Source organism: Perognathus longimembris, chromosome 3 (assembly GCF_023159225.1).
Source record: "Perognathus longimembris pacificus isolate PPM17 chromosome 3, ASM2315922v1, whole genome shotgun sequence".
NCBI classification, from domain to species: domain Eukaryota; kingdom Metazoa; phylum Chordata; class Mammalia; order Rodentia; family Heteromyidae; genus Perognathus; species Perognathus longimembris.
In genome coordinates, this window is record NC_063163.1 from 92148592 (window position 1) to 92161680 (window position 13089).

General features: G+C 52.1%; 1 protein-coding gene across 1 annotated transcript; it reads left to right on the forward strand.

The window, feature by feature from the left end:
• Window positions 1–53: 53 nt before the first annotated feature.
• Slc35e4 (solute carrier family 35 member E4) lies at window positions 54–7047 on the forward strand. Its single transcript, XM_048343300.1, has 2 exons — window positions 54–1072; window positions 6115–7047. Exons 1-2 carry the CDS (start codon window positions 454–456, stop codon window positions 6546–6548), a joined length of 1053 nt encoding a protein of 350 aa, XP_048199257.1. The 5' UTR covers window positions 54–453; the 3' UTR covers window positions 6549–7047.
• The last annotated feature ends 6042 nt before the right edge of the window (window positions 7048–13089 follow it).

The window sequence follows — 13089 nt, forward strand, 5'->3', positions numbered from 1 at the left end:
TGCCCCTCCCGCCCCCCAGCCCCTGGGTATCGGAGCTGGACCAGACCCGGGCCCGGGCCTGGTCACGGCCTGAGCACAAAGAAGGCCGGGGAGTCGGGATCTCCGCCCGATCGGCCTGGGGACGACAGGAGAAAGGACCGAGGATTCCATCCGAGATGGTGGCGTGAGCACGGGGCGAGGAGCGGGTGGGGGAGGCTTTGCCTGGCACCGGGCGGAGGTGCCCGGAGCTCACCAGGCCAAACAACAACAACACCCAACTCCCGGGCATCCAGCAGCCGCGACCTGGGCTGTGCCCCGTCCTAGCCGCGCTGTCAACCTGACACCCCGACCTTGGCTGGCCCCGGTCTGGCCCGAGAAGCGGCGCCCCCACCTGCCTGAGAGGCTCCGGGGATCCGGCCTGGCCCCGAGCTGGGCACTGAAGACCTGCTTCCTGCCCCAGCCCCACCGGTGCGGATGGGCCGCTGCCCACCGGAGTGCCATGAAGGCAGGATGACCTCAGCCGAAGCCATGGAAGGGACTGGAAGTGCCCTGGAGGCTGGGCCCCCCGGGAGGTGCACCGGCAGCCCCCGGGTCCTCGGGAGGCCTGGTCGGGCCCGGGTGGCTGTGGCAGCCATGGTGTGGGTGCTGGCAGGAGCCAGCATGTCCAGCCTGAACAAGTGGATCTTCACCGTGCATGGCTTCGGGCGGCCCCTGCTCCTCTCCGCCCTACACATGCTCGCCGCAGCGCTGGCCTGCCGCTGGAGGGCACAGCGCCCCATGCCAGGGGGCGCCCACCGCCGAGTCCTGCTGCTCAGCCTCACCTTTGGCACCTCCATGGCCTGTGGCAACGTGGGCCTGAGCACCGTGCCCTTGGACTTGGCACAGCTGGCCACCACGATGACGCCCCTCTTCACGTTGACCCTGTCGGCGCTGCTGCTGGGTCGAAGACACCACCCGCTTCAGTTCGCTGCCATGGGTCCGCTCTGCTTGGGAGCAGCCTGCAGCCTGGCCGCCGAGCTCAGGGCCCCTCCCGCCGGCTGTGGCTTTCTGCTGGCAGCCACTTGCCTGCGAGGCCTCAAATCCGTCCAGCAGAGTGAGTACCCTGGAGGTTAGGGTGGATGTGTGGTCAGGGTGTTCCTGAGGTGTGCGGCCATTATCCCTTTTTTGTGTGTGCCAGTACTAGAATTCAGACTAGAATTCAGGGCCTGGGCGCAGTCCTGAGCTTCTTTGGCTTAAGGCTAACACTCTACTACTTGAGCCACAGTTCTACTTCCATCTTTTTGGTGGTTCATTGGCAGTGGGTCTTGCAGACTTTCCTGCATGGGCTGGTTTCGAACTGCAATCCTCAGATCTCACTCTCCTGAGTAGCTAGGATTACTGGCATGAGCAAACAGCCCCTGGCCATTATCTCTTTGTATAGAAGAGGAAATTGAAGTTCAAAGAGTCCTAAGATTTCTGTTCTGTTCCTTGTCAATGTTTTTATTGTGCTGAGCCTGTATTACTGATGGAGTGATGCAGCCACTTGCTTGTGAACAGCAGAAGCAAGGTTTGAACCCAGGTAATGGAGACACCCTGGAATCCAAATGGGGATGTGAACCTTGAGGGAGGATTAGGAGGGGAAAGCCATGTGTTACAACTTGGAAGTGTTGGGCTACAGTGTGATAGGCCTGGAGCTAGATTTGATCTTTAGTTGTCATAGCAACCACATTATGAACAAGATGAATCTATCAGCCCTTTACAGGTGATGCAGAAAGACCCGTTGGGGTTTGGAGAGAGGGGAAGGAGGTTGAAACTGGGTTTTGCTGTGCACTCAGACTGGCCTCAAACTTGTAATCATCCTGCCAAAGTGTTGTCAAGAGGATTTTTATTTTGTTTTGTTTTTTGCCATACTGGGGTTTGAACTTGGGACCTTGAGCTTGTTAGGCTGTTTTGCCACTTGAATCATACCTCCAGCCTTGGCTTTTTTTGTTTCAGTTCTGGAGCTTGAACTCCTGATCTGGGCACTGTCCCTGGCCTTTTTTTTTTTTTTTTCTCAAGGCTAGCACTCTACCATCTGAGCCTGACACCTCTACTCCTGAGTAACTAGGATTACAGGTGTGAGCCACTGCTGTCTGACATCCAGCCTAGTTTTTATTTGCTGGTTATTTTCCAGAAATGGTACTGCCTTTTCTCACCTCAAATAGCCATCCTCTGTCTCCCAGGCTGCTAAGTGTCTAAGGATTACAGGTCTGAACCATGGCTGCCTGGCACAAAGAAGTTCATGATTGATTCAGGGTCACACAACTCCTGAGGACTCCAGGACCCACCCAGGCTTCAGGCCTAGACTCTGCTATCCCCATCTGCCTGAGGGGAAAGGTGCTTCCTGCCTGTGCTGTAGGGAGCAACTGAGGCCCAGCAGGCACCTTCACTTCAATCCCAGCGAGACCTGGCAAGGGCCAGGGCACCAAAGGCTCTGCCTTTGCCTTCGCCTTCGTTCATCTTTGTGTCGGGCAAGTCTAGGTTGTCTCTTTCCTCAGTTTTCCAGTGCATGAGGAGATTTGAGAGTTTGATGGTGCTCTTGTGTTCCCTTCTTCCCTGCTCTGGGATTCTGTGGCTCAGGCTTGGGAGAAGGAAGGGGTTTCCAGGTGGGCCAGGCTAAGATTGAGGGCAGTCTACAGCCAGGTAAAGCTGGTGTCTGAACTGGGCCCTGCCATAGCATCTTTGGAGCCTGAACCCAGAGGTCCTGTCCCCACTATTCTGGGCCCTGAGGCAGGCTCAAGCCTAGTTCTATTTTAGCTTCCAGTTATATGAGCTCTGGGCATGCGTTGACTCTAGGAAATCTGACCCTCTGGGGCCCTCTTGGGCAGGGCCACCAGGCCCAGAAGGTTCCATATTGCACCTGCGGAGACCACATATGCCTCAGGCAGGGCCCAGTGGCCTCATCCACAGGAGGGGCTGTGGCCAGCCAGGTTTTGGAGTATGCAGGCACGAGGTGGCATGTACCTGGCACCCAGCCATGTCTTGGCCTTTGCCAGTTCTCTCCCCCTCCCATTCCAAGTCTCAGCCTCCTCACTCTCGGGGTGGGCGGAGCCCTTGCGCTGGGCTCCCCCAGGGCCAGTGTCTGCCTGTGTCCCCAGCACTTGGCCTGGGGCCTGGCAGAGAGAGCAATCTGTGGATAATTTTGGCATCCTGATTGGTAAACCGGTTAGGCTATCTAACTCAGATGCTAAGGAGGTAGCAAAGGTAGCCAGAGGCCTCACGGACAGAGATAGGAGCCCAGCCAAGATGAGGAAGGATTGGAGCCAGGAGCCCAGATGGGTTTTTTTTGAGAAATGTTTATTTTGACAGACACAGCAGGGCTCAATTCAGACTAGAGTGTCAATGTCTTCTTCCAGCTCTGTTCTTGAGATCCATCACTGTGGGATAGGGTCAGAGTCCAGGAGGAGGACATTCAGGCAGGCAGTTATGTTGTAGGCCCTCGGGGGGGGGGGGTTGCAGTATGCAGAGAGGGAGTGTGGTGCCCTCCTGTCCACAGGAAGGCAGGCTGGGAAGCACGGTGTCAGCCTGCTGAGTCTATTCTCAGCCACCCATTGGTGTTACAGGGCAGCTCAATTTAGTCCTTGTCTGAGTTTTCAGGCTGACCAGGGAGCCTCGCTCAACAGGAGAGAACTTCTAGAGCAAGGTGGACACAGGGGTGAAGAGGTGGGGCTTCTCCCTGGGGTAATCTGAGTGTACAGCCATGGTTGTGACAAAAATGTGATGCTCCTAGTGCACACTTGCTGAGCCCTTACAAGGAGCCCCTCAGGCCATACCCAGCGGAAAAAGGTGCTTTGGGCTAGGATCCAGGCTGTGCAGGGCACCAGGTGGCAGCCAGCAGAGGCCCGGAACACTGGGAGTCAGGCTCTTGTGAGGGTGACCCATGTCACCCTTCCCATGTTCCCTACAAGGAGGCAGAGACACAGAGATGGTGACCATGTCACAGAGCAAGCAGAGGGGTAGTGAGGGGATAGGTAATAATTGGCCAAAGCAGGGTCTGGAGAAGCAGGCAACTGTGTGCATGAGGCCAAGAACAGATGCGGAAGCAAAAAAGCCTTTGGGGGAGCAGAGGTTAGCATAGAGAGTTTGTGGCAGGAGCACGGAGGAGGCAGGATGGCAGGTTGACTTTTTTTTTGGTGGTGGGGGGGAGGTGACTCACCTACCTCTTGAGTCACAGCGCCACTCCCAGCTTTTTCTGTTTATGTATTACTGAAGAATCGAACTCAGGGCTTCATGCATGCTAGACAAGCACTCTATCACTAAGCCACATTCCCAGCCCCACGTGTGAGTGTTTTCCAGTGATAACCTTGCCTTTTGTGATGGGATCATAAGTGTGCAAGCCTCAGGCAGCTCATCTGGGTGCTAAATTTGGAGGCCAAGAGCAGGAAGCAGGGCCTGTGAGTAAGCCTTGCTGTGGCTCTTTGGAAAGTTTGTGTCAGGAAGAGGCTCAGCCTGGCTCTGCCAGCCAGGGAGCAGCTGGAAAAGGGTTATTCATCTTCCTCCACTCACACTTTCACAGTTGCAGAAGGCCCCAAGCCAGTGGGATACAGTGGCTCATGCCTGTAATCCTTCCTATTCAAGAGGCTGAGCTCTGAGTATGGAAGTTCAAAGCTAACCTGGACAGAAAAACTCCTCAAAATGATCTCCCATCAGCAAAAACACCTGACTGCAAAAAGAATGTACTCATTACCTGACTTATATAACTGCAACCCCTCTGCCCATCATCTTTACAATTAAAAAAAAAAAGCCCCTTCCTAAAATACCTGTCTGGAGGCCTAGCTCAAATGATAGAGCACCCAGCCATAAGCTGAGGGGGGAGTGTGAAGTTCTTATTTCAAGTCCTGGCACTGGTGCACGTGTGCCCAAGTGTGCTCGCGCGCGCACGTGCGCGCACACACACACACACACACACACACACACACACACACGAAGGCCCCAGGTAATCGGAGCTCCCGTGCACAGGCTGCCACATGCGCACACCTGGCTGTGTCTGATTTGATGCCGGCTCTGTGGATTCAGCTAGGTAGAAGCAGGTGTGGCTCACAGGCGTGGCATGCAGTTGCACCAGGCAGTTGGCAGGATAACCCCTTCCCTTGTAAAGCTGAAGGATTTCCTGTTCATTCTGAGTTCATCTAGGTAAGCCTAAAGTTGGTAGCAAAACTTACTGCTTGGCTGGGCATGGTGATTCACACCTGTAATCCCAGCCACTGGGTAGACAGAGATCAAGAGGGTCCAAGTGGGCTGGGAATATGGCCTAGTGGCAAGAGTGCTTGCCTCCTATACAAGAAGCCCTGGGTTCGATTCCCCAGCACCACATATACAGAAAATGGCCAGAAATGGCACTGTGGCTCAAGTGGCAGAGTGCTAGCCTTGAGCAAAAAGAAGCCAGGGACAGTGCTCAGGCCCTGAGTCCAAGGCCCAGGACTGGCCAAAAAAAAAAAAAAGAGGGTCCAAGTTTGGGACTAGCTCAGACAAAAAGTTACTGAGACCTGCCCTCCCCCAATTCCTCATCTCAACCAACAAGCTGGATGTGGTGATTCATACCTGTAATCCCAGCCATATGGAAGCATAGGGTGGAGGATTGCTGTCTGAAGCTACTCCCTGGGCAGAAAACAGTAATAACAAACCAAACCAAACAAGCCACATGAGACTTTATCTGAAAAATAACCTGAAGCAAAAAGGGCTCGGGCTCGTGGCTCATGTGATAGAATATCTGCCTAACAAGCATAAGGTCCTAAGTTCTAATGCCCTTACTGTCCAAAGGAAAAATGAAACCCCTGCTGATTATCAGTCATAAACTGTGACTATGCTTGTTCCCTAAGACCCTTTCTTCTTGCCTCCTTCCTCGTGTCTCCTGTGTTTCCTTCCATTTTCTCCTCCTTTGCTTTCCTGTTGTCATGTAGCTAGTGCACCCTAGCGAGGACAGAGTACACAGCAGTGCTGGGACCCTCTGTGAGCCTGGCCTTGCTAGGTGGCCAGAGCCAGTGTGAGGCCTTGGTGGGTCTCAGCATAGAGGCTAAGAAAGAGTTCAGAACTGGTTGAGTGCAGTGGTGCATGCCTGTAGTCCCAGCACTCAATGTGGGGTTGTCTCTGTGCTGATGGCTGCTGTTCTGGCCACAGGTGCCCTGCTGCAGGAGGAGAGGATGGACGCGGTGACCCTGCTGTATGCCACCTCGCTGCCCAGTTTCTGCCTGCTGGCGGGTGCCGCCTTGGTGCTGGAGGCCGGCGTGGCCCCACCGCCCACGCCCACCGACTCCCGGCTCTGGGCCTGTGTCTTGCTCAGCTGCTTCCTGTCCGTGGTTTACAACCTGGCCAGCTTCTCGCTGCTGGCCCTGACCTCAGCCCTCACCGTCCATGTCCTGGGCAACCTTACCATCGTGGGCAACCTCATCCTGTCCCGACTTCTATTCGGCAGCCAACTCAGTGCCCTCAGCTATGTGGGCATTATACTGACCCTTTCTGGAATGTTCCTTTATCACAACTGCGAGTTTGTGGCCTCCTGGGCTGCCCGCCGGAGGCTGTGGCAGAGGGGCCAGCCTGGCAAGGGTCTTTAAGGCCTTAAGGGGGAGACTCATGAGTCAAACTTGACCCAGGCCTAGCCTTGAACCTAACCAAGGCCACGGACAAGGAACAGATCAGGAGGCTGCCATGTGGGGCTGAGGGAAGAGAGCCCCCTTCTGGAAGAGCCTGATGGGCTGGGCCAGGCCCTGCCAAGGAGAGCCCTGTGGCATCTCTGCCTGTCTCACCCTGTCACCGACACTGGATGGCGAGGCCACCTGGGCCTGGTCACTGAGCTGCTTACGTACCTGGTCATGATTACTAGCCACAATGCTGAATGGCCCTCACATGCTTGGACAATGACAGTGACTTCCGGTATTGCACAATCCCTCCCTAGGGGAGGCAGCGAGGATCCCAGGGAAGGGCATCATACTGGACCAGCTTCCCCAAGGCCTCGAGAGTGGTCTGGGTCAACTCCAGGCAGCTGCTGCTGCTTCATTCTTGGACCATCTAATTTTAAGTATTCTGTCCTCAAATAAACTATTTTTGCTTGAACATCTATGTCATTCCTTGGGGGTGGAGCCAGGGTCTCTAGGGAGAATGGCAGGTCACCATGAAGGAATCAGGACATGCTCCTGAGCCAACGTAGACTACAGAGTGAGTTGGTCTCAGAAAGAAAAAAGAAATCCAGGTACAGTGCCTCATGCCTCTAATCTTAGCTACTCAGGAAGCAGAAATTTAGGGAATCACAGTTCAAGGCCTTGGCCGGCATCAAAGTCAACAAGACACTACTCAAACAAAGGCAGGGTGGGATGGTCCATGCCCAACATCCCAGAGGCAAAGGGAAGCAAATAGGAGGATCACTGTACAGGCTAGATTGGTGAAATCCTATCAAAGTATAACCCATACAGCCAGGCATTGGAGGCTTGTACCTGTAATCCTAGCTTCAGGGGGCTCAGATCTGAGGATCGAAGTTCAAAGGCAACCCAGGCAGGAAAGTCCTTGACACTGTTATCTCCATTAAACTATTCAGAAAAAGCCGGAAGTGGTGCTGTGGCTCCAGGGGTAGAGCCTTGAACACAAAGAGGCTCAGGTACAGTGCCCAGGGCCTGAGTTCAAGCCCCAGGATTGGTAAAAATAAATAACAAACACAAAAAGGGGCTGGCAGAGTTGCTCAAGTGGTAGAGTCTGTCTAGCAAGCACTTCCTACTCCAGGATCTGGTTCTGTGGCCTGGCCAGGCTCCTGTGTCCCTGGCTTTTCTTCCCCTTAGGCTCTGCCCTCCAGCCTCACTGACCTCCATGCTAGACACTGTCACCAGAGCTTTTGCACAAACCATTCCCCAAGGTCTCATCTCTTCCTGCACACACTCATTCCTTCTAACTACATCCTGGCCACACAGAAAACTTAAGCACACAACTCTTGGTGTGTTGATGAGAAAATCTTGACAAGGGGCTTTGTTGGGGCTGGGAATGTGACTCAGTGTTAGAGTGCTTGCCTAACATGCATGAAGCCCTGGGTTCCATGCCTCACTACCTCATACTCAGAAAAAAGCAGAAGTGGTGCTGTGGCTCAGGTGGTAAAGTGCTAGCCTTGAGCAAAGCTCAGGGACAGTGCTCAGGCCCTGAGTTCAAGCCCCAGGACTGGCAAAGGGGGGGGGCTTTGCCTAGGGTGTGGGCACCCTGAAATGCTCCCCCCATGCACTTATTTGTTATTGTTGTTGGTTGTGGGGCTTGAACTCAGGGCCTGGGCCTTGTCCCTGAGATCTTTTGCTCAAGACTAGCACTCTACCAATTTGAGCTACAGCGCCACTTCTGGTTATTGAGTGGTTAATTGGAGATAAGTTTCTTGGGGACTTTCCTGTCCTGGCTGACTTGGAACAGCAATCCTAGATCTCAGCCTCTGGAGTAGCTAGGATTACAGGTGTGAGATACCAACATCTGGCAGCCCACATTCTCTTTTGTGCCAGTTCTGGGACTTGAATTTAGGGCCTGGGCACTGTCCTTGAGCTTTCTTTTGCTCCATGCCAGTGCTCTACTTCTTGATCCACAGCTCCACTTCTGGCTTTTTTGCTGGTTAATTGGAGATAAGAGTCTCCTGGACTTTACTGCTTGGCCTGGCTTCAAATCTTGGATCTTCAGATCTGAGCCTCCTGAGTAGTTAGGATTATAGGTGTGAGCCACCTGCACCCATGGCTGCACCCCGTTTGGTCCCTTCAGCTGACAGGTCACCCCTTTCAGTCTTCCTGAGTGTTATACTCTATTCCTAGACCCGTCATTTCCTCCAGAAACCCTCTGTTAAAGAGTGCTAAGGGCCCATCATGGAGTGTGGAGACCTGGGACCTAATCATGTTCTGCCCACCTCATTACCCCAGGTGAGCCTGGGGTAGATTATCTCCCTGAATCTTAATTTTCATATCTAAAAAATGGGGCTGAGGGTCCCTTCCCAGGGAGCCCAGTAGGCTGGGAAGCAGGGAACAGCCAGTACCCGCTGTTTGTATCTTGGGCTCTTTGTGAGGGATGGCTAGGAGTGGGGAACTAGACCAGCCTGGGCCTGAGGTCCCTTCATGTAACCAGCATTCCATGAAGGACCCTGTGCCGGCTGCTGGGGGTGAGGGGGAAGGCTGTGTGAAGGGTCAGCTGAAGGTAGGGCAGGGGAAGAGGTAGGTGGTGAGGGCCCAGAATGCAGACATGGGGTTTCTTGGCCCCAGCCTCCACCCAGGCTGGCCTTATGGGGGTGGAGGGGGGGGGGGAAATGGGCCTGGTTGAGTCATCGCCATCCACCCTCTCTGTGACTCAGAGATGCCACTGGGCCCAGCCCAGGCCAGCTGGCATGCAGCAGAGGCATCTCTGGACACCATGGTCAGGCTTGGCCAGGCAGGACAGAGAGGTGGCATTGGGTGGGCAGAGCCTCCCTGGTGACTCCCCAGCCTTTTGCATTAAAGGGGCCGCTGCCACCCAGGCTCCTGGACCCTGGGGGATGGATGCCTGTCTCAAGGCAAACCCACAAGATTAAGGTGCTTTGGATCCCAGCTTGATTTGGGACCTAGTTTGTAGCCAGATTTAGGAAGCAATGCCCCTGGGGAGCAGTCCCCTCTTCCAGTCACCTCAAAATCCTCCCTTACTTCAGCTTTCCACCTGCCTGGAAGTGAGCTTTGTGTCTGAGAAGTCAGGCAGGATGCAAATATTAGTAAAAGTGATAGGAAAGTATATTTCAATAGTTATTTCAATAAACTGGAAGCAGGTTGTCTCCAAGGAGAAATCATCAGTGTGTGTGTGTGTGTGTGTGTGTGTGTGTGTGTGTGTGTGTGTGTGTGTGTACTGGAACCTGAACTTTGGACATGGGCACTGTCTTCTAGCTTTTTCACTCAAGGCTAGCTAGCCCTCTAGTGCATGAGCCACAGCTCCAGTTCAGGCTTTTTGGTGGTTAGAGATAAGAGTCTCACAAACTTTCCTGACTGGACTAGCTTCAAACCTGGATCCTCAGATCTCAGCCTGAGTAGTTAGGATTACAGATGTGAACCACTGGCACACCTCTGGATCTTAACCTCAGATTATGATTTTTTTTTTCCTTATTAAGTGGGTTTCTCATCTTTTCACTTAAAAGAAGCATCTTTTCTGTTTCTCTGATGTCCTAACTGCCTTGGGGCTATTACTAAACACAATGCGGATTACTATGACCACAGTTGGCCTGACAACCAGAATAACCAAGCTGCCAACAGTGACTAATGGGTGGGTAGCTTAGAGGATGAAGATTGGGTGGAAAAGGGATGCTCCACATCGGCTGATCTCATCCTGGTACAAAGAATGTCATGGTGGCAGGCAGTAGGTGCAGGTGCCCTGGTTGCCAGAGCAAGGAGCACAGGGCCACTGGCCAGCCCGCTGAAGGGACCCATCACCCCCTGCAGGATGTGCCCTCAAACCCAAAAGCCATCTCCCTACACTCACCAGAAAGTTCTGATAAAGAAGCTGATAAAGTTCCTAAAAGCTAGCCAGAGCTGGTGACTCATCCCCATAATCCTAGCTACTCAGCAAGTTAGGGTCTGAGGATCAAGGTTCAAAGCCAGCTCTGCTCACAGACAAAGCTGTGAGTCTCAAACAGGAAAAAAAAAAAAAAAAAGCTGGAAGTGGAAATGGGGCTCAAGTGCTAGCCTTGAATGGAAAATGCTAAGAGCTGGAGGCTCTGAGTTCAAGTACTAACACATACACACACACACCAAAGAACTTTTTCTATCATGTTCATCCCCCCGCCCTGTCCCTTGGCAATCCTGGGCCCTTACTGACGGCCCTCCAGGACCTGATCCTGCTGAGCAGAGCAGGGCAAGTACCCCCCTGCCCCCCCCCCAACACTTGGAGGAAGCAGGGCTGGGCATCCTGCCATTGTGGAACAAAGCTTTGTCTGAGCTGCCAGGGTGCGCTTCCGGCCCTGCCCTGGGTGGCTCTTGCCTGATCATTCTAGAAAGTCAAGGCGCAGGGGCAGGGATGGTACCTAAGGCCCTGTACATGGTAGGCAAGTGTTCTCTACAACTGAGTTGTCCCCAGCCCTTCAGGGGAAGCAGCAGAATAGATGAGGAGGCAGAGAAATTCAAATTCCAGACTCAGACATTAAAACCAGGAAGTAAACCCTGAAAAATCAAAGTCACCAGCTACTTCCACCTACTTTCAGATGTTAAGTTACTAGTTTAGGGAACATAAAGGAGCTATCTGCCTCTGCCTTCACCTGGTTCAAAGTTGCAAACTTCCAGGGCATAAGTGGCTTTTGCCTATCATCCTAGCTGCTCAGAAGGCTGAGATCTGAGGATCATGGTTTGAAGCCAGGCTGGCCAGAAAAGTTCACAACACTCCAATGAATCAACCACAAAAGCTGTCAAGTGGGGCTGTGGCTGAAGTCGGGACCTCTCAATTGAAAGCCACAGAAAAGGGTTGGGGCAGAAAAGGGCTGTGCTCTAAGGTGAAAATGTCTTGGTAAACGGATCTTCAGTTTAGTCTCTTTGTTATATGGGGGTTTTGAACTCTGGGCCTTGAGCTTGCTAAGCAGGCACTCTGCCCTTGAGCCATGACTTAGACCTAAGTCTAAGTTCTATTAGGAGGAAAAACTAGAAGGCGTTGAGCCAGGAAGCAGGGAGGTCACAAGAGACTTATTGTACAGTCCAGTTACATAGACAACCCTAATATCCATCCATCCATCCAGCTACTATATATGCTATACATAATATTGTTAGGAAAATGGAGGAGCAAGGAAGGAAACAGGCCGGACTCGATCTTCCACAAATGAGGACTGTTTATTAAAGACCAGCAAGGGGCAACAATCTTCCCATGTTATCTGAGGTTGTGCCAGGAGTTGGGGTTGGAGCTAGGCTTATGTGGGGTCTGAGCAAGGAGACAGGGGTTACTTGAGTTCAGAACAGGGGAGGTGACTGCAGGTGCAGGCAGAGAATAGGGTACATACAGTGATAACTGACTCCTTCATCCAAGGTCTCAAGCTTTTTAATGTTCAAACTGCTCTACATCTGTCTTGCCTTGACAGTTTGACTTTCTCAGGGTCCAGTTCTCAGTCTTCTAACCCCTTAATCCTTTCCAGGTCACACAGCTCAGGCTTAGGGTTCCCTATAGATTAGACCCACGATGGAATGCTTATAACCAGGCTTAGCACATCAGTGCATAAGGGGGGTTTTGCCTGCTGTCTGTATGTGCCTGGGAAAATTGGGTGGGAGTCAACCCTTCATATTCTGTCTTTGGATACATAAAAGGATTGGGCCAAGAGGGGAGGGGTAAGCCCTTCACATATACTATATATCTATATGTAGTATATCTAAATATATATACTATACATCTAGACCTATGTACTATGTAAAGCACCTTCTGTATACACTATATATGTACATTATATAGACCTCTATAGAGCATGTATATACTATAAATATATATATATATATGTGTGTGTTTGTGTGTGTGTATTTCAGACTAAAAATCAAAATGGACTCACCTATGCTACAGTTCCAAACTGAAACAAAGTCATTGTTCAGCCTTAGGAATCTAGAGGAAGAAATCAAAAGGAAATTTCCCAAACAAGCACTTTTCAAAACGCCTAACAAATGTCCCTTCCACTTTAATCCATTAATCCTTCACAAAAAAAGTAATCTGAAGCAAACTGAGGTTAGCAACCAGTTTTTTTTTTAATATTGTGTTCTGTCTCCCTGTTTCTGTTTCTGCCTTATGATGAAGTAACTTTGGAGCTAGGCATGATGGTGCACACCTGTAATACAGCACTTGGGAGGGTGAGGCAGGGAGGTCTCAAATGAAAAGCCTGTCCTTGGCTACAATAGAGATCTTGTTTCAGAAAAACAAAAGCAAAAAGTAACTTTGAAATGACCAGCAAACTTTTCTTTTCCTCTTTCCTTTTCTCTCTCTCCTCTGTCTGTCTCTGTCTCCAGTCCTGAGGCTTAAATTCAGGGCCTGAGCACTGTCCCTGAGCTTCTTTTGCTCAAGGCTAGCACTCTACCACTTGAACCACAGCACCACTTCCTGCTTTTTCTGTTTATGTGGTGCTGAGGAATTGAACCCAGGGTTTCATGCATGCTAGGCAAGCACTCTGCCACT

Coding starts and splice junctions, on each gene's coding strand:
- Slc35e4 (XM_048343300.1), top strand. CDS start 454: ATGGGCCGCTGCCCACCGGAGTGCCATGAAGGCAGGATGACCTCAGCC. Junction 1,073..6,114: donor CCTCAAATCCGTCCAGCAGA/GTGAGTACCCTG, acceptor TTCTGGCCACAG/GTGCCCTGCTGCAGGAGGAG.